At 46.4% G+C, this 23,064-nt stretch overlaps 1 protein-coding gene across 2 annotated transcripts; it reads right to left on the bottom strand.

Moving 5' to 3' along the window:
• Positions 1-754: 754 nt before the first annotated feature.
• LOC123046535 (E3 ubiquitin-protein ligase RLIM) lies at positions 755-4,023 on the bottom strand. Of its 2 annotated transcripts, XM_044469934.1 has the most exons (6): positions 3,763-4,001; positions 3,451-3,579; positions 1,615-2,411; positions 1,444-1,515; positions 1,202-1,348; positions 755-1,100 (listed from the first exon to the last, which is right to left on the bottom strand). In XM_044469934.1, exons 3-6 carry the CDS (start codon positions 2,380-2,382, stop codon positions 966-968), a joined length of 1,122 nt encoding a protein of 373 aa, XP_044325869.1. In that variant the 5' UTR covers positions 2,383-2,411; positions 3,451-3,579; positions 3,763-4,001; the 3' UTR covers positions 755-965. The 2 variants fall into 2 exon arrangements, with proteins under 2 accessions (XP_044325869.1, XP_044325868.1); XM_044469933.1 differs by lacking the exon at positions 3,451-3,579 and having other exon boundaries at positions 3,763-4,023.
• Between the last annotated feature and the right edge of the window lie 19,041 nt (positions 4,024-23,064).

The following is a 23,064-nucleotide window of genomic DNA, read 5'->3' as shown; positions in this document are numbered from 1 at the left end:
AGGAAAAAATGATGTGATTTCGGAGACGTAGGATTCGAGGCATACGTCGGCTGCTGTCTAAATCCTAGTGACCTGAGGTTCTTATGGAAAGAGGAGCCATTGTCGTAGAGAAAGCAGAGATTCCCCGCCAAGTTGCAACTGCTCCCACCCCATCCCATTTGCCCGCATATATATCGTGTGATCTGATCCAGTCGCTCGTCAGACATGACAGGAACTTCGAAATAAAGAGTGGAGAAGGGAACACAAAGGTGTCTCGCAAGTAGATATCGTCCCCGTCAACGTCTGTACTCGTATGGATGAGGTTCGTGTACGCCTCCAACCACTTTACACATTTTATTTCGAACTGATAGCAGCTTGTGTATGCGTGCGTGGATAGGATAATGTATGTATAGTCTGTGAGCGTACACGGCAAGAAGAATAGCTTGCCCACCCGAGTTCAGTCCTAGGGTTCGTGCCTATCTTCTCCTGCCCACTAGGGTTCGAACATAAGATCAGACCGGGGTGTTCGTAAACTAAAATAAACAGCACTTCTCTGTAAAGTAATATAAGAGTGTTTAGATCACTAACGCTTTTATATTACTTTACGGATGGAGTATTTGTCTTTTTTTTAAACTCTGACTGTGTGAGTTGACAAATACAGATGCTCGTTATTAACCACCCGGCACCCTTTGAAGAGATTTACTGACTAAAAAAGGGGGCATGTATATACATCACAAATAAAGAGCACGCACTGAATATTGACAAGAGAAACCACTGAGCAAGTGAAATTTCCCACCATCTAATCAAGAGTTTATTTCCTGTTCCCTTTTTCTTTGTCCACTGTACCTTGTGAACTGAAGGAAGACAAGAAGTTTTGAAGGCACAAACAAATGTTTCATTCTAGAGAATGGAAAAAAGAATACAAATCTTGTGTCTAGACATTTCAGGAGAATCTGTTTACACTAAACAAGCAGGGGCTGCTAGTGCTAGACGGTCTTGGCGGCGACGGATTTGCAGATGGGGCACCAGTTCTTCTGCCGGAGCCAGTGCTGTATGCAGGCGATGTGGTAGTAGTGCTTACACGCCATGTTCCCCACCTCCTCACCGCCTGAGTACTCCTCCTGGAAACAAAATTACATCACATGTGTCAGATCACACACGAATCCTGAAAATTTAGTTTTGCAGTAGTGATACTGAAACTCTGCATATATATGAACTTTACCTGGCATATGCTGCATTTTCTGTCGCAGTCTTGGTGTGTCTCTGGGGCTGTGGGCGTGTACAGGCTTCGTTTCAGGCACTTGTACAACGCGTCCTCCGAAAGCCCGGTGTTCACCGTGCCGATCCGGTCACCCAACGCGAGCAATTCCTGCAGAATCAAGTGTCAGATGATGATCCAAAAAACAGGCAGAAACAATGCATCCCAAATGTGCAACTAAGAGGAAACTTTGGATGGGATCATACCTCGTAGGACATGCCATCGATGTCCATCCTCATCGCTCGGTGCCGATCGCTGAGCATGAAGTAGTTCTCCAGCTGCAGCGTAATTTCACGGTTCAGATACATTGTTTTTACAGTTCACCAAGTTTTTGGGATGATCATGATGTGGTGAGTGACAGAGTTGTGACATTTTACCTCTTCGCTGCCCTCGACGTCAAAGCGCCAGTACCCGCTGGAGTCCTCGGCGCCATCCTGCAGAGACGACCCTCCCTGGAGACTACCCCTGTACCTCGCCAAGAACCCAGAGATGAACCCTTCGGTAGGCGCCTGCTCCCTTGCTGCCCGCTGCCCAACCATCACCGGGTCATCCGAATTCCCCCTGGCACCACCGCCACCACCGGTGTCCCTCCTAGGCACCCTGCGACTACCTCCTGCGCTTTCGCCTTCATCTGCCTTCCTTATCCTGGAAGCGGCACGACGCGTCGGCCTCGAAACCGCTGATGACCGGGTGGCGCCACCACCAGAAGAACTGGCACTGAATCCACCGGACGATGACGATGGGCTGCTCATCTCCCTGGCCAGCGACCGCTTCCTCGACGCGTTCACCCTGTCCTTGAGGCGCGCCAGCAGGTCACGCCCGGCACCGGGAGCCGCCGCCTCTCCCGTCCCGTTGTCGGTTTCGCTACAGGGCCCTGCTGGATTGCTGCTTCCCTGTGGAGGTTTCCTGACAGGTTGTGACCTCCGGGGGGTTGGTGCTGCTTCCTTGGCTGCTGCTGAAGCTGCTTCCCTGTGGCTGTGCATTGGCCGGCCTTTGTCTGCCGAATGCCGGGTGCCGTTGCAGCCATTGCGCGAGCAGCAAGCGCCGGCCTTGCGGCGGGAGCTGTCCTCCCTGAAGAGAAGGATGGATCCCCCCTTGGTGAAGAGGAGGCCGCCGACCGTCCGTCGTCCCATGTGTTCATCCATGCTAATTGATTAGAGATGATCACCTGAGACTGAAAATCAGATATGTTTGTTAGAACAGATTAAATCAGTCAGGCCACGATTCAACTGTCAGTTGAGTCGATTCTTCTTCACCTAAAAAAGAAAGATTCTGAACATATAGGAATGGTGAACTATCCTACTCCATGACACTGTCAAGTCTCATGTGCAATGAGAGATGACACGGATACTGTCCGTACGACACAGCAGCAAAGCTGCCAAAGATTTAGCAGGCGCGCGTAATAGGGGGCATGTTGTGGCCATATGACTAATAACTGAAAAACGTACGGCACCAACATCAACACGTACTATAATAGTATGACTAACAAAATTGGTTGTTTCAGTTAGGTGTGGCCGTGTGGTGGCCCTCCCTCCATGTAGGCCTACCTATAACAGAAATTTCTTAGGCAGACAAACAAACATTTAGTACTGTACATGAGAACATATAAGCAGCTGTATTGGCTAGGTGCCACCTGGTTTTCAAAGGCAGGTGTGTTTTCACCGTACCAAGGCGACTTTTCACCCTAAGGCAAGCAAACCATCTCCCTTGTGCCTCGACCAAATGAAGATGTTAACAGTTCATTCGAAAGAAGAAGAAGAAGGAAAAAGGATGAAGATATTAACTGCAACGCGCTGCCTTCACGTTAAAACCATCTCCTTCTCTTTTTATCCTGAATCGAAGCTAGTATGTAGTATCGGTTTTTCTGTGAGGTCAAATCGCTAATACCCACCCTAGCACGTCACAGAGTACTACTGTATCTGAACCGAAAGGTGTACTGGTTCTCCTCTCCTTTCGGGAATCGGACGGAAGGGGAGGCAGTTGACGCGTACGGGCTACACAAAACACAACACTTGGTGCCATGGCATGGCACCCCCCCTGCCACACGATAGTTGAAACAGTATCGACGCCGGCCTTGGTCCATCCCAAGGAGAAGTATTAAAAAAACAAGGTAGGAAATCGTTGGGTTCCAGAGCATCCAGGCAAAGCAACCGGCAGGAGGAGCAGGCGGGAGGGAGAGGAAGAAATCAATCAAGAGGAGAACCCAACCGAACCTTCCTTCCATGGCGCCTCAATCACTGGAGGCGGCAATCGAAGGTCGATCAATATCAAACAAAATAGAACGAAGAGCGAGACGATTTTAATCTAAGAATCCGTTGGATCGATCGCCTTCTCCTGCTCTCCTGAATGAATAAATCCAAGAGATGGATTAACACGCACAAACATGGACCGGTTCTTCAGACTAGAGGGAGGGTGAGAGTGAGACGGACAGGAACAGAAACCAGGGGGATTAACATGATCAAACGCAGCATATGAACAGATTACGGGAGGAGGAAGAAGATACGGGCAGGCAAGAGGCAACCAACCTTCCTTGTTTGTGCAGCCCGCCTTCCCCTGTTCGGGCTCCCCTCCAATGAACCAGGCCGGGACGGAGACCGGATTAAATTCCTCGACCTCGAGGGAGAAGGGGAGAGAGCGAGGGAGGGGAGGGAGCCAGGGGTGAGAAGAACCAGTGGAGTTCTTATATATAGATGCCGAGAAACCACGCACACCCACGGAGAGAGACGGGGGCAGAGAGAGAAGGGAACGGCGAACGGGGAGAAGCTTGAACCGAAGGGCAACGCAACAGAGAGAGACCGGGGAAGAGGAAGGCGGCCGTGGCGGGGCGGGGGCGGGGGCGTGCGACCCACGTCGGATCCGATCCGGGCCGTCGGATGGGGCGGGAGAGTAGGATCGGACGGGTCAAGCGAGGGGGGAGAGATGCCCGGCGCGGGGCCCGCTCCAACGGAACGAGCCCCACCACCCGATCTGTCCTGCCGGACTGCCTGCCACCGGGGCGCGTGGGCCGGCTGACTGGTGGGCCCGCCGCGCCGGCCCCCGCGATTTTCGTGAGGCGGATCCCGGCGTTTCCTGCGTTGGTTTGGGATATACTCCTCTTTGTTTTGGAGCGCAAATTAATTAATTATTATTCCGCGTATCTCCTCCGATGAGATTTTTTATCTTTTTGCCGGATATCTCCTGCTAAGAGTAACAGTAGATTTCGCTGAAACTATCGCTCGTTAAGATACAGTTTTATTTGGTGGGGATTTGCAGAAATCCATTTCGACAATCGTATGATTCAACAAGATTTCAGTGTTCTAAATTGGATCTGATTGTGTGCTGCGAATGCTCTTTTTTTAGGCTAAAAAAAGTGTGCATGCACGGTGTGGTCAGCATGCTAGTTAAGCTATAGTAGAAGCTTTTTCTCAAACAAGTAAATAAATTATGCTATAGGGGCGTGCCACATGGGAGAAATATGCACGCGTTCCTTGCTATATTCCGTTCTGGGGCGGTGTGTCCCATGTTGGCAAAGCGGAAATTTGTTGAGCTAGCTACTAACTTTTTCTGTGGTGCCGATCACTTGGATGATGATAAACTAGTTATTTGTTTAGGACGAGCCGAGCCAACTTGGAGGAGGCTGTAAAGTGTAAAGCACCATGTCCATGCCATGCATGCTTAATCTTTCTTCTCAGTACAACTAGCCACTTTATCCCTCTGTTTTCTTGTCACCAAAATTAGAGCGTGGAAAGGCAATTCGATCGTATTTGCTCGCTGAAATTCGTACAAATCCGATATGACATATCGTATCGGTACTGCCAACCGAAGGATGACAACAACTGAGCTTTCACTTGGACGCACGCATCACTCGTACTATTATGTAATAAACTGACCCTAAGTAATTATCTGCAAAAGATATTCTAACCCTGATCGCGCAAGCGACCGATGTGGCCCGAATCTTCCAGGAAATAAACGGATAACTAATTAACCGGCAGTCGCTGGATTCTCCAGATGGAGGTTGCCAGGGGCAGGGAAAGGATCGGGACCTTTTTCGTGTCAACTAGTTTGTGGCTCACGTCTCCCTCTGACTTTTTTTTTAAAATCAGTACAGACACAAACGCTTATACATACGTACATACACTCACCTCTATGAATGCACACACGCATATTCTATTCCTATGAGCACCTCCGAAAGACTGAGCCGGCATGTCATCTTGAAATTTACGAAGTCACCGTAGGTGACTCGTCGTCGACGAAAACGCTTCCTCCCATTGAAAGCGCATCGCAGGAAATCCTAAAATAAATCCAGGAATAATGCGAGCACCGGGACTTGAACCCTGGTGGGCTGGAGATACCACTGTCCCTCTAACCATCCAACCACTGATTGGTTCGCACGTCTCCCTCTGACTTACACGGTACAATTTCGCTTGCAGATCGTTCTCATACTTACGGGCAAGATACGTACGTACGTGGCTGGCATAGACGACTGCATAGAGTTAATATGTTTTTAGAAAAAGTACCATGGAAAAAGCGAACCAACCTGTGGTTGGATGGTTAGAGGGACTGTGGTATCCCCAGCCCACCAGGGTTCAAATCCCGGTGCTCCCATTTATTCCTGGATTTATTTCAGGATTTTCGGCGATGCGCATTCAGTGGGAGGAGACGTTCCCGTCGACGACGAGGCGCTTATGGTGACTTCGTAAATTTCAAGATGATATGCCGGCTCAGTCTTTCGGAGGTGCTCATAGGGATAGGGTGTGCGTGTGTGCGTTCATAGGAGTGAGTGTATGCGCGTGTATATGAGCACTTGTGTCTGTACCGATGTTCAAAAAAAAAGGTACTATGGAAAAAAAAAGAACTTGAGAAAAGATAGGAACAAATAGTTTAGTTAGTAGTATTACTTTTATTGGAACAGCCTAAATTTAGAGTCAAAATGGTGAGTGATAATCTCACCGTATATCCCTCTCAAGATAATGATCTCACTGTCATGAACTCATGAATATTTAAGTGCGCAAGGACGCAAAGAACTGGTCAATACATTATTATTTTTTGTACTTCTGAAAGAAAAAGGGTCTTAAAAACAGGGGAGAACTGTTTGAGCAAAATCAGGATGTGTACATGCATGATATGTAATGGTTCTTCTCCCCTTTATCTTTTGTTTGGTGCAAGCTACTTCCACCTTATTAAAAGTTGAATATGTTCGTGCATGTAGTGTGTGTGTGGCCGGCTTGGAGTTGGGGTTCGAGTGAACCGTGCCACTAGCAGCATTAGTGCGATGATGATGTGGTGCAGTGCGTGCAGGCCGGCCGCCGGAAAGGAAAGGCGACCCGGCCGGGGAAAAGGTGGCCGGCAGTTGACGTACGGGGGCTGCTGGCCGGTACCCTAATCTAACTCCTCTGCTTTTTCCATGTTGATTTGCTGCCTTTGTTGGGCAAGTGAGTTGACATGAAGATAGGCAGGCAGAAGTAAACATATGGAGTCGCGATAACACGGGAGATATCAGCAGATGACACGCGCGGCATGCGTGTGTGCTCTGCGGTGGTCAAACGGCGACGCCGTGAGGGGACAGTTTAGGGCGTGAGCAAGCACCATTTGCAGGAGATTCTTCGACTTTCGTTTCAAGTCTCACGGCGGCTACATGAGTCAACTCAAGGGAATGGACAAATCGGGCACCGAGCTGCTGTTGTTGTTGCTGGAATAGGCAGGGAAAGTGGCTTGATTCGGAGATCTAACCATGTCTTAGTGGAGGCGCTAATTTTTTTTGGAAGAAACTTTCAATTTATTGGTCAACTGCCATGACATAGAGAACACAAGAAGTAACAAAAAAAACAATAAGGTCTATGGTGTAAGCGAAAGTGCCACTCACCAAAAAAAAAACCCGCGCACAATCTGAGCCCAAGAACACTACGGCGCTAGAAGTAACAGTCATCTCATGACCAACGATCAGCAAAGCGGTAGTAGAGGAAGGAAGAAGAGTAGGTGATGTTCGCCAATTTCCGTAGCTATAGCTTGTACCTCCTCACGGTGTGATGCCCCGGGGTAGGCCTATGATAAGGATTCGGCCCAACAAGCTCAACGACCCAGTAGTCAACAGGAAATCATTTGGTTGGGCCAGACCAGTGAAGCCTATTCGGTTGGGCCGAACTGGTAAAGCCTATCCGGCTGAACACCATGAAGCCTATTCGATTAACCACCGTAACATCCATTCGACTAGACCAGGACATGCTCAATCGAGACGAACGTTACCCACAACACCATCAAGACAACGACGTGGTAACTCTACCCGCAACTGCCATCATTTTATGGTTGTTATTACATCATGGCTCTCATAGCCCTTGTAACTCCACCTTCTCACCGTAGTACATAAGGTGAAAAGGGTGCGAGACATAGACATGTTCACTCAAGTCTATAGGCTAGACAAATCCTTTGTAATCACTCGATTCACACAAGAGAGAAAACATCCAAGCAGAAGTAGGGTGTTACCCATAGAATAGGGGGTTGAACCTGGGTAAAACCTCCACTATGTGAAAGCCCATACCTACATCTTTCACGTAATGGTACACACAATCTGCTTTGCCCTAAGCCGTCCGCCGATGACTGGGATGATTGATGGGGAACGAAGCATGAAAATAAAAAAATCCTACTAAAACCCAAGATCAATCTAGGAGATGCATAGCTACAAGAGGAGAGTGTGTCTACATACCCTTTGACACAAGTTTTCTCTCCAAAAACCAGTTTACTACATGTCCACTGTCTTAACTCCATGCAAGTCACGGTACCCGCATTATCAAAAGATAGCATACGCGGTGTTCATGGCATCCCGGAAGCCGCGACACTATTTTCAAGAGTGTTCAATAACAGTGGCATCCGAAGTATCTCTTAATGATATTATAAACAACCGCGACGCAACGGGCCGGATTGCCAAATGGGCCATCGAGCTCCTCCCGTTCGACATAACTTACAAGCCAAGGCGAGCTATCAAGTCGGAGGTTTTAGCCGACTTCATCGCCGAATAGACTGAAGCCGAGCTCCCTAAAGAGTACGGCGCATACTCCAACTGGATCATGCACTTCGACGGCTCCAAAATGTTGGCTGGCCTGGGGGCTGGCGTCGTTCTGACGTCCCCAACCGGAGATACAGTCCAATACGTACTTCAGATAATGTACACGGATTTCAACAACGCAGCCGAATACGAGGCCCTTCTACATGGTCTCCGGATGGCAGTCTCCATGGGCATTCATCGCCTAGAGGTCCGCGGGGATTCAAACCTCGCGATATCCCAAATAAATGGAGACTTTGACGCCAAGGATCCGAAAATGGCAGCTTACTGCAACGCCGTCTTAAAGATGTCAGCTCGGTTTGAGGGGCTCGAATTTTATCACATAGCCCGGGAGAATAACCAGGCAGCAGACGTGTTGGCACGCATTGGCGCCAAGCGCGATGCCGTCCCTCCCAACATCTTCCTAGAGAGGCTGTTCAAGCCATCCGTATCATGGGAGGGAGAGTCCGGAAACAATAGCCTGGACACAACCACACTGCCCCTCACCGAACACTCTGACACAGTTGGTGGCTCCACCAACGAAACAACACCGTCAGCCCACACAATAATGGCAGTCATTGCCCCGTGGACAGAACCATTCCTAGCCTACCTAACTAGGCAGGAACTTTCCGAGGACCAAAACGAGGCCCGCTGCATAGTGCGGCAATCTAAAGCCTACAAAGTCCACGAGAGAGAGCTTTATAAGAAATGCACAACCGGAGTCCTTCAAAGGTGTATCTTCGAAGAGGAAGGGCGAAACCTTCTAGCTGAAATTCATGCCGGACTCGGCGGGCACCACGCCGCAGCCCGGGCCCTTGTAAGCAAGGCCTTCCGTACCGGATTTTATTAACCAACGGCCCGGGCAGACGCTCAGGACTTAGTGCAGCGATGCGTCGGTTGCCAATTATTCGCCAACCAAAGCCACATGCCGCCTACCGCCCTACAAACTATACCCATTACCTGGCCTTTTGTGGTCTGGGGGCTTGACATGGTCGGACCCCTTAAAGGAGGAACCCATAAGCAAAAATATCTACTGGTCATGATGGACAAATTCACCAAATGGATAGAGGCCAAGCCTGTAAAGACGATCGAATCCGGACCGGTGATAGACTTCATATCCGGGGTCGTACACCGTTACGGCGTCCCCCACAGCATCATAACTGACAATGGCACAAACTTCACAGCCGATGAAGTTAAACTCTGGTGCAAAAACATGGGCATTAAGCTCGACTACGCTTTAGTCTATCACCCTCAAACCAATGGTCAAGTCAAGCGAGCTAACGGTCTCATTATGAGCGGCATCAAACCCAGACTAGTGCGATCCCTCAAGGAATCTAACACGCACTGGGTAGAGGAGCTTGACTCCGTACTTTGGGGGCTGCGGACCACGCCGAATCGCACTACCGAATTCACACCATTTTTTAGGTATACGGCGCAGAGGCAGTACTGCAATGCGACATAATTCATGACTCACCTCGAGTGCGCATGTACGAAGAAAGAGAAGCCGAGCTCGATCGGCATGACAGCTTGGACGCATTGGAGGAGGAGCGTGACGTGGCAAAAGCTCGTTCCGCATTCTATCAACAGCAGGCTCGAAGATATCAAAGCAGAGAAGTACGGGCCAAAACTTATAACGTTGGCGAACTTGTTCTACGCTTGCTGGACAAGAAAAAGGATAAACTAAAGCCCAAATGGGAGGGTCCCTTCATAATCGACCAAGTACTGACTGGTGGAGCGTACCGTCTGCGAAACGCATCGGACAACCGACTCGAGCCGAACGCATGGAACACAACACGCCTACGAAGATTCTATGCCTAGCGCCGGACTCCGTGTTCGTCTCCTTCCTCTGTCCCCTTTTTATTATTTTTTATTATTTTTCACATTAGCTGTCCGGGATTTCTCTCCTTCTCCCTACCCTTTTTCTCCCAAGCCCTTAGGGGCTTGCATGTGCATTGTTCGCACATACTTGACGTGCCACCCGCGCTCATCATACCTGGGGGCTTCTTTATCAGAAGTTTATATAAAACGGGCCTCATGCCCAAAACATGTGTGACACTTCCGCATGAACCTTTTATACACCATTATATGCATCGATATGACTTAAGTTTTGGCCAAGCTGGGTTGCCTGGCTCCTGTGCTTACCCCTACGTTCCCGTTCGTTCGGCTAGGTGGTAAAGGGAGCACCTCTGCGATTGTTACTGCCGGGTCAGCCGGATGTGTACCTCAGACTGGATGAAGCCGAAAGCTAGCGTTTTTAAGGGAATATTCGGTCGGTGAACTAAAAGATGATTTTTCTTGTTTATTTATCTGCCCCCAGATGCTTTTCTGCTCTTTTTTAGCAGTTCAGACATGCACTTTAGGGCATGCCTCCCAGGGAAAGGAACCCCTAACGGAACTATTCTCCCTGGAAGATGTTTCTTACTAACCATGTAATATAACATAACTAGTTGGGCACTTGTCTGCTAAAGCAATTATGACCCCTACGCCTTGTCTCCATGCATGCCCCGGTTCTTACATAATCGCGAGGGTATTCGGACACACTCCGGACTATAGGGTCCAGAGGTCGAAGATAAAAGGTCTGCAATGACAAACGATCTACAATCCGGCTAGAAGGCATTTTTCATGTCATTTTACATTACAGAGTCAATCTGACTCAGTATATTCTTCTTCAATACCATCCAACAGGCGGTCTAATTTACAGTCCTGTTGAGAATACTTTGCAGCCAGCTCTACCTGGCCATATACCAAGCTGACAGGGATCTCCTTTCCGTCAGGACCCATAGGGCCGACCTCGGCCATGTGGTTCGGGTCAGCCTTCGTGTACCGAGTCTTCACTATGGCCCAGGCCTCCCTGGGACCTTGACAACATGCCGATATCTTCCACAACCGAAAGCGCTGCTGCACTCCCTCCAGCTTCTTTGCAAGCTCCCCAAGGCCTTCGAGCGCGGAGAGGGATGTCCACATAGCCTGGACAACGCCCTGCATTGCCTGCTGAACTCGTTCGTGCAGTTGCAACAGCTCGGGAAGAAGGTCCCCCGTTGAACCGGGCATTTCCTCCGCAGGACGACCTGTCAGCAGACCTACAGACATAGCTCTGTCAATCGACTTCTTCACCGATTTTTTTCGAGAATTCGTTCAAGCACTTACTAAAAATGCCGCGTCGAAGTCGCCGATTCTCCTTTACGAAAGCAGACAGCTGAATACGAACATCCTTTAGTTCCTCGCCCAGCTGGGTATTGGCGTCTTGAAGTTTGTTTTTCTCTTGCCTCACCCTTGTCAGCACGCTCTTGCCAGCCTTCAGTTGGCGTAGGAGCTGTTGCTTGTCCAGATTTACTCCGGCCCCATCTGCATTGTTATCGTCAGAATTGCACACATGCCGCACTTCACAACGGAATTATTTTTCGGAGCATATATTACCTGAGGGGGTCCCCTTGGAAATACTGAAGCGGCCAGTGCGTCCTCGAGTTGGGCCTTGCACTCTGCCAGCTCCTGAGACAGTTGTGTGTTCTTCTCTGTAAGACCCTACATAACATATGATCCTTAAAACAGTTATCTTAACTATTTCAAGTCTCGGGGGCTACTGACATATATAACCATCAGATTTACTCACCCGTATGTCTTTTACATACTGCTCTGTGGCTCTGACTAGACCATTTTGAGCGGCACGGAGGTACACATCTCCCGTATTAAAGGCATTCAATGCCTCTGGGGAAAAACATGTGTTCTGAAGAACAGTTCGGCGATGCCTGTGGTTCATGGCACTCTCCACCTCTGAATTGGTGGCAGATAGCCCGTCTACATCCTCTGTCGGAGGAACGCCCGACGTGCGCCCCGTGTCCGCCTCCGCTTCCGGACCCGGCCTTGAAGTCTGGCCGGTGGATATAGTCCGGCGGGCTCTCTTCTTCCTAGGGAGAACATGGGCGTTAGCGTAATTTGAGGGCATGAACCCTAGGCGTTAAGTTCGCATGCCGTACCGTTGCACCAGAGTTTCGATCCGGTCTGCACTTCTTTTTGGCCCGCTGGCTTCAGCGGCCCTTGTTGGCTGCCCACCGCGGGCCCGACACTCCGCCTCAAGGATTTCCCCTGCAAAACGAAACACTATTGGTTTGCAGCATTTAAAATAAGGTATGGATGGATCTCCTTCAAAGTACAGGGACTTCGGTCTCGGTTACCTTTGAGGCTGGAAGTAGTCCGGGATAGTCGGCCGTAATGGCCACTAAGGTGTTGTCCTTACTCAATTGGTGAAACACCCCATCAATTAACTCCACACATAAGTCCGGATCCTCTTGGGAATCCGGATCGAGGGACCGTTCTGGGTCCTCGGGCTGTGGGGGAGGGCTGTTGATCTCCTTCACCATTTGGCGTAGCTCCTGCGTTAATATCGTCAGACTAAGTACTCAATCACGGGAATTTCGAAAGCAGGTAGATAAGTGAAAGTGTTCGCTTACCCAGCTCGGAGGGCTATACATGGAAAATCCGCCCCGTGGGTTGACACGGAGAAATTCCTCTTCTTCTCCCTTGTACAAAGTGGATAAGATCCTCGTTAGAGTGGCAGCCGAATCTGGTCCCTTGCGACCGCACCGGGTGGCGTCGTCCTCCCCGTTGAAATCCCACATTGGGTGGCCTCTATACTGAAGCGGCTGCACCCCCCGCGTAATGCATGTGGCCATGACCTCGATCATGGTCAATCCGGAATGAGCCAACAATCTTATCCGGCTCATCAAGTAAAGGACGTCCCTGTCAGTTTCCCTTTGAGGATTCCGTGGGCGCCAGCTCAGGCGTTTCTTTAACGGAGCGTTGTTAAACTCAGGGAGGCCGATCCGCACAGGGTCCGGCAAGGGGACGTCATCCATATAAAACCATTCTGAGGGCCAGTTCTCGGACGCCTTCTTAGGGGTATCAGATAGGTATCCGGTCCCGGCGATGCGCCATAGTTCGGCTCCGCCCACTTGATAAATCGACCCCTCCTAAGAGCGGGGCACAAGGCAGAACAACCTCTTCCACAGTGCGAAATGGGCCTCGACGCCCAAGAATAGCTCGCAAAGGGCCACAAAGCCTGCAATATGCAGTATGGAGGTAGGTGTGAGGTTGTGTAGCTGGAGGCCATAGAACTCCAGTAGACCTCAGAGAAACGGATGAATTGGAAATCCGAGTCCCCTTATTAAATAAGGAACTAGGCACACCCACTCTCCTTGAGAGGGATTGGGGACGCTCTCCGCTTGCTCTCCGCCGCCATAGGTGACAATCCCTGATCGAACTGGGACCATATATGCCGGGGGGAGTAGACCCTTGGATTGAAGCACTACTAGCTTGCTATGCGGGACGGAGCATCTCTCCCAATCCCTAGGCTTGGGGCTGGGAGCGCGAGAAGAGGAGCCGCGTCGACTGTCCATGATGGAATGGATTTTCTGGTTAGAAGCGCTCCGATGAAAGCTTGCGAAGGGGAGATGGTGTGGTTCGGATCTAGATCCTCGTCTCTTTTTATATAGGCAGCCTTTTTGAGCAGCTAGGGGGGGAAATGTAAAAATACCCTGGCTTTTCGCATTCGTTCGACACGTGGAAGATGGCCTTTATTGGACGTGGAAGCCAAGGAGCGCAGCATTTATCAGAAGCCGGACACTATTCTACAAGTATATGGGGCTGGAGAAGACCTGCCTTGCAATGACGAAGACAACTTGCGCGCCGGACTCGTCGTCATTGAAGCCTGGTTCGGGGGCTACTGAGGGAGTCCTGGATTAGGGGGTGTCCGGATGGCCGGACTCCCGTCTATGAAGATACAAGATTGAAGACTCCGTCCCGTGTCCGGATGGGACTTTCCTTGGCATGGAAGGCAAGCTTGGCGATACGATATGAAGATCTCCTCCCATTGTAACTGACTCTGTGTAACCCTAGCCCTCTCCGGTGTCTATATAAACCGGAGAGTTTTAGTCCGTAGGACGAACAACAATCATACCATAGGCTAGCTTCTAGGGTTTAGCCTCTCTGATCTCGTGGTAGATCAACTCTTGTAATAACCATACCATCAATATTAATCAAGCAGGAGTAGGGTTTTACCTCCATCGAGAGGGCCCGAACCTGGGTAAAAACATCGTGTCCCTTGTCTCCTGTTACCATCCGCCTAGACGCACAGTTCGGGACCCCCTACCCGAGATCCGCCGGTTTTGACACCGACACCCTTGTAGACCGAAAGCATTAGCGTCATAACGCGGTTGATGTAGTCGTAATTTTCACGATCCAATCCAATCTAGTGTCGAATGGACGACACGTCCGAGTTTAGCACACGTTTGGCTCAGTGGCATCCTCTCCTTCTTGATCTGGCAAGCGAGGGAGAGGAGGTAGATGAGATCTGAACCAACACGGCAGCGTGGTGGTTGTGGTGGCAGCGGAATTCTGACAGGGCTTCGCCAAGCACGTACCGGAGGAACATGGGAGGAGTTGGGAGAGACAACGGACAAGGGTGAAGGGGTGGCTGCCCTCATGTGCCTCCCCCTCTATATATAGGCTAGGGGGCAGGGGAGGGCATACAAAACCCTCCTAGGGCTGGCCACATGGGAGAAATCCATTTAAACTTGGCGATGACATATTATCTCTAGATTCAACCCTTTAAATTTAGAGATAAGACCTCATCTCTAGATTTAAATGACATGTGCCTTGGGGAATGGTGCAGCCAGCCCATGTGGGCTGTAACCCCACCCCTCGGTCCATGTGAGCCCTTCCCGAGTCATTGGGCCCCACGGCGGAACCGTCAGAACCTTCTAGAACCTTCCCGGTACTCATAAAAAATTCTCGAACTTTTCCGGCTGAATATGACTTCCCATATATAAATATTTACCTCCAGACCATTCCATAGCTCCTCGTGATGTCCTGAATCCCATCTGAGACTCTGAACTACTTCCGTACTTTCCACTATTAATATCTGATCATTACCCTAGCGCTACCAAACATTAAGCGTGCGACCCTACAGGTTCGGGAATCATGTAGACATGACCGAGACACCTCTTCGGTCAATAACCAATAGCGGGACCTGGATGCCCATATTGATTCCTACATATTCCACGAAGATCTTTGTCGGTTGAATCACGATGTCGAGGATTCAGATAATCTTGTATGCAATTCCCTTTACCCGGCGATATGTTACTTGCCCGAGATTCGATCGTCTATATCCCCATACCTAGTTCAATCTCATTACCTGCAAGTCTCTTTACTTGTTCCATAATACGAGATCCCGTGACTAAACTCATTAGCCACATGAAGCTTCTTATGATGTTGTATTGCCGAGAGGGCCCAGAGATATCTCTCCGTCACACGGAGCTACAAATCCAAGTCTCGATCCATGCAACCCAACAGTCACCTTCGGAGATACGTGTAGAGCACCTTTATGATCCCTCAGTTACGAAGTGATGTTTGATAGCACACACAATATTCCTCCGGTATCTGAAAGTGGCATGATCTCATGGCCTAAGGAACAGATACTTGACAAGAAGAAAGCTATAGCAGATAATTATCATGGATGTATTTTAATTAATGTTACCTACTCTGAATATATTTGATCCTAAAAAATGCTGCAACAACACCATTTTTCGACTGTCGTGACAGCGTTTTTCCGATGCTTTCAAACAAAGTAATGATGTGGGAAGCATATGCAACACCTCCAAGGTTTCTCAATATTTATGTCATGCATAGAAGTCCCAACGCCGTAGGTACAGATGATATTGTCGTCGTGAAATTTTAAGCAATGCCATAGATATAAAAAATAATGCTAGCGTAGCTTCCAACGCCACCGCTATTTCTTAACAATGGCACCATATTGGCGGCATCGGGCTCCTACGCCAGCAAGGCTGTTTTTGGCACGCCATAGCTAGGATTTTTTGCACTAGTGAAGGTGCCTCGATGCAAAAAGCAATAAAAATTGTTCTTAGATATGTTTGATCTTTTATTGCAAGGGGAAATAAGCTTTGTACGAACTTGTGATGGTAAAGAAATAAAAGCGACGGACTGCATAATAAAGGTTGCTATCACAAGGGGCAATATAAAGTGATGTTCCTTTGCATTAAGGGCTTGCATATCCAAAAATCAAAAATCATGACAACCTCTGCTTCCTTATATGAAGGGCCTATCTTTTACTTTTTCAGTTTTCACTTTTATGCAAGAGCCAATAGTATTCATCCTCATTTCAAACTCAATTATTCTCCACTTGGCAAGCATCATGTGGTTGGGAATGATCCAGGCACATATATCTAGTTGAAATATAGGTAATCATGAGTTACGATTGTTGACATTATTCTTGAGATAAATAAGTTGGGAGTCGAAACATTAAGCCCCTATCTTCCTATGTGTTTGAATGAAACGGTTTGTTCTAAAAATATGCTTTGAGTGTCAGCAATCACGAAAGACTAAATGATACTTCCTCCGTCCCATAATATAAGACGATTTTTGACACTAGTGTGGTGCCAAAAAACATCTTACATTATGTGACGGAGGGAGTAGTTGAGTATGTGGTATTTGCTAAACTGAAGCTCTTATATAGACCCTTCCTAAAAATAAGATGATTTGTAATTGTTTGATGACTAAAAACATAGTTTGTTAGTTTTCAAGAAAGTTTATGATCTATACTTTAACATGTGGACAATTTGCTACTTGATCATGAGAAGTTCTATGAGAAATAAGTTACTGATTATGATACATAATTATGCTAGGAAATGTCATTGAAATTATCATTGATCAAACTTATGCACTATGTTAGCATTCACACGTCATAAATTATTTCTTTTATCATTTACCTACTCGAGGACGAGCAGGAATCAAGCTTGGGGATCTTGATACGTCTCCAACGTATCTAAAATTTATGAAGTATTCATGCCATATTTACCTAAGTTCTACATGGTTTTGGCGGCGGATGGATGGATGGGGTGTGGAGTTTGGGGCGCGGGCTGGGGGACAGCTGCTCCTCCATGTCTGCATCTCCCTGCGACACTGATACATCTCCAACGTATCTATAATTTATGAAGTATTCATGCCATGTTTACAATAATTTTATATGGTTTTAGTATGATTTTATTAGAAGTAACCCGGACTGACGCAGTTTTCAGCAGAACTACCGTGGTGTCGTTTTTTGTGCAGAAATAGAAGTTCTCAGAATGGGATGAAAATTTACGGTGATTTTTTATGGACCAAAAGAGACCCCCCCTCGAAGCATCGAGCTGGGCCAGGAAGTGGACGAGGAAGCCACAAGCCAAGGGGCGCGCCCCCACGGCTTGTGGGCCCCTCGGTCACCCCCTTGACGTAGACCAACGCCAAAAATTCTTATAAATACCAAAACCCCTAGAAGAACCCTAGATCGGAAGTTCCGCCGCTGCAAGCCTCTGTAGCCATAGAAAACCAATCAGGAGCCCGTTCCGGCACCCTGCCGGAGGGGGAAACCATCACCGAAGGCCATCTTCATCATCCCGGCGACCACCATGATGAGGAGGGAGTAGTTCACCCTCGGGGCTGAGGGTATGTACCAGTAGCTATGTGTTTGATCTCTCTCTCTCTTGTGTTCTTAATTTGGCACAATCTTGATGTACCGCGAGCTTTGTTACTGTAGTTGGATCATATGGTGTTTCTCCCTCTATATCTTCTTGTGATCAATTGAGTTTTACCTTTGAGGTTTCACTATTATCAGATTGAATACTTATGGATTTGAGAACACTTGATGTATGTCTTTCATGGTATACCCGTGGTGGCAATGGGGTGTTCTATTTATTCACTTGATGTATGTTTTGGCACTCAACTCGTGGATTGATAGGTCTCCAATGTATCTATAGTTTTTGATTGTTCCATGCTATTATATTATCTGTTTTAGATGTTTTTATGCATTAATATGCAATTTTACATTATTTTTGGGACTAACCTATTATCCTAGAGCCCAATGTCAGTTTCTGTTTTTCCTTGCTTTTGAGTTTTACAGAAAAGGAATATCAAACAGAGTCCAAACGAAATAAAACTTTCGCGATGATTTTTGTTGGACCAGAAGACATCCACGGAACTTGGGGGTGAAGTCATAAGAGTCCCGAGGGCTCCACAAGCACTCAAGGCATGCCCCGCCCCCTAGCTTGTAGGTCCCACAGGAGTTCACTGACCTCCTTCTCAGCTCTATAAATTCAGAAATATTCCCAAACAACCAAAAGCATCCACCAAAATACTTTTCCGCCGTTGTAACCTTCTGTACCCGTGAGATCCCATCTTGGGGCCTGTTCCGGCATCCTACCGGAGGGGGATTCGATCACGGAGGGCTTCTACATCAACTCTATTGCCCTTCCGATGAAGCGTGAGTAGTTTACCTCAGACCTACGGGTCCATATCTAGTAGCTAGATGGCTTCTTCTCTCTCTTTGATCTTTAATACAAAGTTCTCCTCAATGTTCTTGGATATCTATCCGATGTAGTATTCCTTTGCGGTGTGTTTGTCGAGATCCGATGAATTGTGGATTTATGATCAGGTTATCTATGAATATTATTTGAATCTTCTCTGAATTCTTATATGCATGATTTGATATCTTTGTATTTCTCTTTGAATTATCGGTTTGGTTTGGCCAACTAGATTTGTTCTTCTTGTAATGGGAAAGGTGCTTTGTTTTGGGGTTCAATCTTGTAGTGTCCTAACCCAGTGACATAGTAGGGGTAGCGAGGCACGTATTGTATTGTTTCCATCAAGGATAAAAAAATGGGGTTTTCATCATATTGCTTGAGTTTATCCCTCTACATCATGTCATCTTGCTTAAAGTGTTACTCTGTTCTTATGAACTTAATACTCTAGATGCAGGCAAGAGTCGGTCGATGTGTGGAGTAATAGTAGTAGATGCATAATCGTTTCGGTCTACTTGACACAGACATGATGCCTATATTCATAATCATTGCCTTGGATATCGTCATAACTTTGCACTTTTCTATCAAATGCTCGACAGTAATTTGTTCACCCTCTGTATCTTTTCTTTTAAGAGAGAAGCCTCTTGTGAAACCTATGGCCCCCGGGTCTATTTTCCATCATATATTTTCAATCTATAAACCAAAAAAACCCAAAAATACCTTGCTGCAATTTATTTATTTTTACTTTGTTTTACATTCTCTATCAAATCTCATCCTTGCAACTGACCGTGAAGGGATTGACAACCCCTTTATCGCATTGGGTGCAAGTGTTTGATTGTTTGTGCAGGTGCATAGGTTGGAGAGTTGCTTGTACCTCCTACTGGATTGATACATTGGTTCTCAAATTGAGGGAAATACTTATCTCTACTTTGTTGCATCACCCTTTCCTCTTCAAGGGAAAAACCAATGCAAGCTCAAGAAGTAGCAGGAAGAATTTCTGGTGCCGTTGCCGGGGAGGTCTACATCTAGCCTACCAAGTAACCACCATAAACTCTCATCTCTTGCATTAAATTATTTGCCATTTGCCTCTCATTTTCCTCTCCTCCACTTCTAAAACGTTTTGAGAAAAACACAAAAATATTTGCCTTTTCCGTTTGCCTTTATGTCTTACTTGGTTTGTTTCTCGTTTGCTTGGTATAATTGTGTGTTTATTGAAAATTAGAAACAAAAAGTTTATGGATCCTCATCCACTTGCTAATATTTTTAAGAGATCCAATTATGATGAACCAATTGCTAGTGAGTTGAGTGCACTAGATTATCTTTATGAAGTATTTCTTGAAATTCATGAATCTGAAAATTGTGATAAAGTGTTAAAAGAAGAAATTTATGAAGTTATTCACGATAGCTCCTTGAATAAAAATCATGATTGCAATGATGTTATTGTAAATCCTATAAATGTCAATTGTGCTAATAATATGCAAAACCTTATGCTTAGGGATGCTAATTTTGATATGTCCACTACATATTTTGATGATCATGATTGGGGTGATTCTTCTTATGATCTTGAAAATTTATTTAAGCCTCATGATGAATATGTTTGCAATAATATTGAAAGTGGGTTGGGAAGAGTGTCAACTCTAGGTAATAATGACCCTGCTACTTTGGAGATTGATCGATCTTATGAAATTTTTGATAAAAGTGGGCTTGGAGAGGTCATGACTTTATTTGATGATAATCCCACTATTTTGGAAGAGTGTCAACTTTGCATGCATGGGGAACAATTAGATAATATGTTATGTGATAGCTATATTGTTGAATTTTAATATGATCCCACATGTAATTATGATGAGAGAGGAAAATACGGATGTAGAATTTTTCATGTCACTAGATTACCTCTCGTCATGTTGAGATTGCTATTGTTTCTTTCTTTTTCCTTGCATATGCTAGTTTTTGCATGTCTTGATAATTTGATTACGTATAAAATACCTATGCATAGGAAGTATGTTAGACTTAAACTTTTTTACATGCTATATGATGCTCTCTTTGTGCATCAAAATTATCTTTCACGTGAGTGTCATTAAAATTCTTGAGCCTATCTTAATAGCTATAAAGAAAGAGCTTGTTGGGAGATAACCCAATATTTTTGTATTTTGTTTTTATGAAAATACACATTATTACCTTTGTAGTAATTGTGTTTTGGTTTTTTAGTTAGTGTTTGACCCAAGTAAGACTTTTGGGATTGCTTACGGTGATAGTTGATTTGGTCTTGCTGAAAAACAGAAACTTTTGCACCCAGTAAAACAATTTTAGAAAATCACAGAAGCGTGATGTTGATCTAAATAATTTTACACAAGATTGATATACAAATTTCCCAGGTTGTCCTAATTTTTCAGACTTTTTGGAGTTATAGAAGTATATGAAGTTTCCAGATTGCTATGGACTGTTCTGTTTTTGAGAGATTCTGTTTCCTATGTGTTGTTTGCTTGTTTTGATGAATCCATGGGTAGTATCGGGGGGTATGAACCTTGAAAAAGTTGGAATACAGTAGCTATTACACCAATATAAATAAAGAATGAGTTCACAATAGTATCAAAGAGTGGTGATTTATTTTCTTATACTAACTGATACGTCTCCGTCGTATCTATAATTTTTGATTGTTTCATGCCAATATTCTACAACTTTTACATACTTTTGGCAACTTTTTATACTATTTTTTGGACTAACATATTGATCCAGTGCCCAGTGCCAGATCCTATTTGTTGCATGTTTTTTTGTTTCGCAGAAAATCCATATCAAACAGAGTCCAAACGCGATAAAAACTTACGGAGATTTTTTTGGAATATATGTGATTTTTGGGAAAAAGAATCAACGCGAGATGATACCTGAGGAGTCCACAAGACAGGGGGCGCACCCCAAGGGGTAGGGAGCGCCCCTAACCCTCGTGGCCACTCCATAAGGCGGTTTGGGCCCTTCTTTTGCGGCAAGAAAGCTAATATCCAGATAGAAATCGTGTTAAAATTTCAGCCCAATCGAAGTTACGGTTCTCCAGGAATTTAAGAAACGGTGAACGGCCATAATCAGGGAGCACAGAAAGAGAAGGAAACAGAGAGAGATCCAATCTCGGAGGGGCTCCCGCCCCTGTGCCGCCATGGAAGCCAATGACCAAAGGGGAAACCCTTCTCCCATCTATGGGGAAGGTCAAGGAAGAAGAAGAAGAAGAAGGGGGGCTCTCTCCCCTCTCTCCCAGTGGCGCCGGAACACCACCGGGGCCATCACCATGTCGACAATCTACACCAACTACTTTGCCGCCATCATCACCAACTCTCCCCCCCTCTATGCAGCAGTGTAACGCCCCTTCTCCTCATTGTAATCTCTACTTGAACATGGTGCTCAACGCTATATATTGTTTCCCAATGATGTATGGCTATCCTATGATGTTTGAGTAGATCTGTTTTGTCCTATGGGTTGATTGATGATCGTGATTGGTTTGAGTTGCATGTTTTATTATTGGTGCTGTCCTATGGTGCTCTCTGTGTCGCGCAAGCGTGAGGGATCCCCGCTGTAGGGTTTGCAATATGTTCATGATTAGCTTATGGTGGGTGGCGTGAGTGACAGAAGCACAGACCCGAGGAAGTAGGTTGTTTGCATATGCGAATAAAGAGGACTTGAGACTTTAATGCTATGGTTGGGTTTTACCTTGATGATCTTTAGTAGTTGCGGATGTTTGCTAGAGTTCCAATCATAAGTGCATATGATCCAAGAAGAGAAAGTATGTTAGCTTATGCCTCTCCCTCATATAAAATTGCAATAATGATTACCGGTCTAGTTATCGATTGCCTAGGGACAAATAACTTTCTCGTGACAAAAAGCTCTCTACTAAAACTAACCTAGTTGTTTCTTTATCTAAACAGCCCCTACTTTTTATTTACGTGCTCTTTATTATCTTGCAAACCTATCCCACAACACCTACAAAGTACTTCTAGTTTCATACTTGTTCTAGGTAAAGCGAACATAAAGCGTGCCTAGAGTTGTATCGGTGGTCGATAGAACTTGAGGGAATATTTGTTCTACCTTTAGTTCATCATTGGGTTCGACACTCTTACTTATCGAAAGAGGCTACAATTGATCCCCTATACTTGTGGGTTATCAAGACCTTTTTCTTGTGCCGTTGCCGGCCGGGAGCAATAGCATCGGGTGAATATTCTCGTGTGTGCTTGTTTGCTTTATCACTAAGTACTTTTTATTTTCTGTTCTAAGTTGTTTTCTATCTTTAGTTATGGGTAGGAAATGAAAAATACAAAAAAAATAGTTGTACGTACTAAACCAATGATTGAAGAACCACTCAAAATCTATCATATAGTTGAAGCTTTTTACTTGGATCATCTTCGATCCGTATGTGCTCGTGCTGAAACCCCAACTACCTTAGTTGAGGGAAAATCTTTAGATGAGCATGCTTGTTATGTGCG

The sequence above is a fragment of the Triticum aestivum genome, chromosome 2B, assembly GCF_018294505.1.
Source record: "Triticum aestivum cultivar Chinese Spring chromosome 2B, IWGSC CS RefSeq v2.1, whole genome shotgun sequence".
NCBI lineage: Eukaryota > Viridiplantae > Streptophyta > Magnoliopsida > Poales > Poaceae > Triticum > Triticum aestivum.
The sequence above is the reverse complement of the archived record's forward strand: the minus strand, read 5'-3'. Positions and strand labels throughout refer to the sequence as shown.

What these genes read in the sequence shown, in the direction of transcription:
- LOC123046535 (XM_044469933.1), bottom strand. Translation starts at nt 2,382, where the DNA reads ATGGATGAACACATGGGACGACGGACGGTCGGCGGCCTCCTCTTCACC. An exon ending in ACGTCGAGGGCAGCGAAGAG is followed by an intron (nt 1,516 to 1,614) that starts GTAAAATGTCAC and finishes ATTACGCTGCAG; the next exon opens with CTGGAGAACTACTTCATGCT. An exon ending in TCGATGGCATGTCCTACGAG is followed by an intron (nt 1,349 to 1,443) that starts GTATGATCCCAT and finishes TTGATTCTGCAG; the next exon opens with GAATTGCTCGCGTTGGGTGA.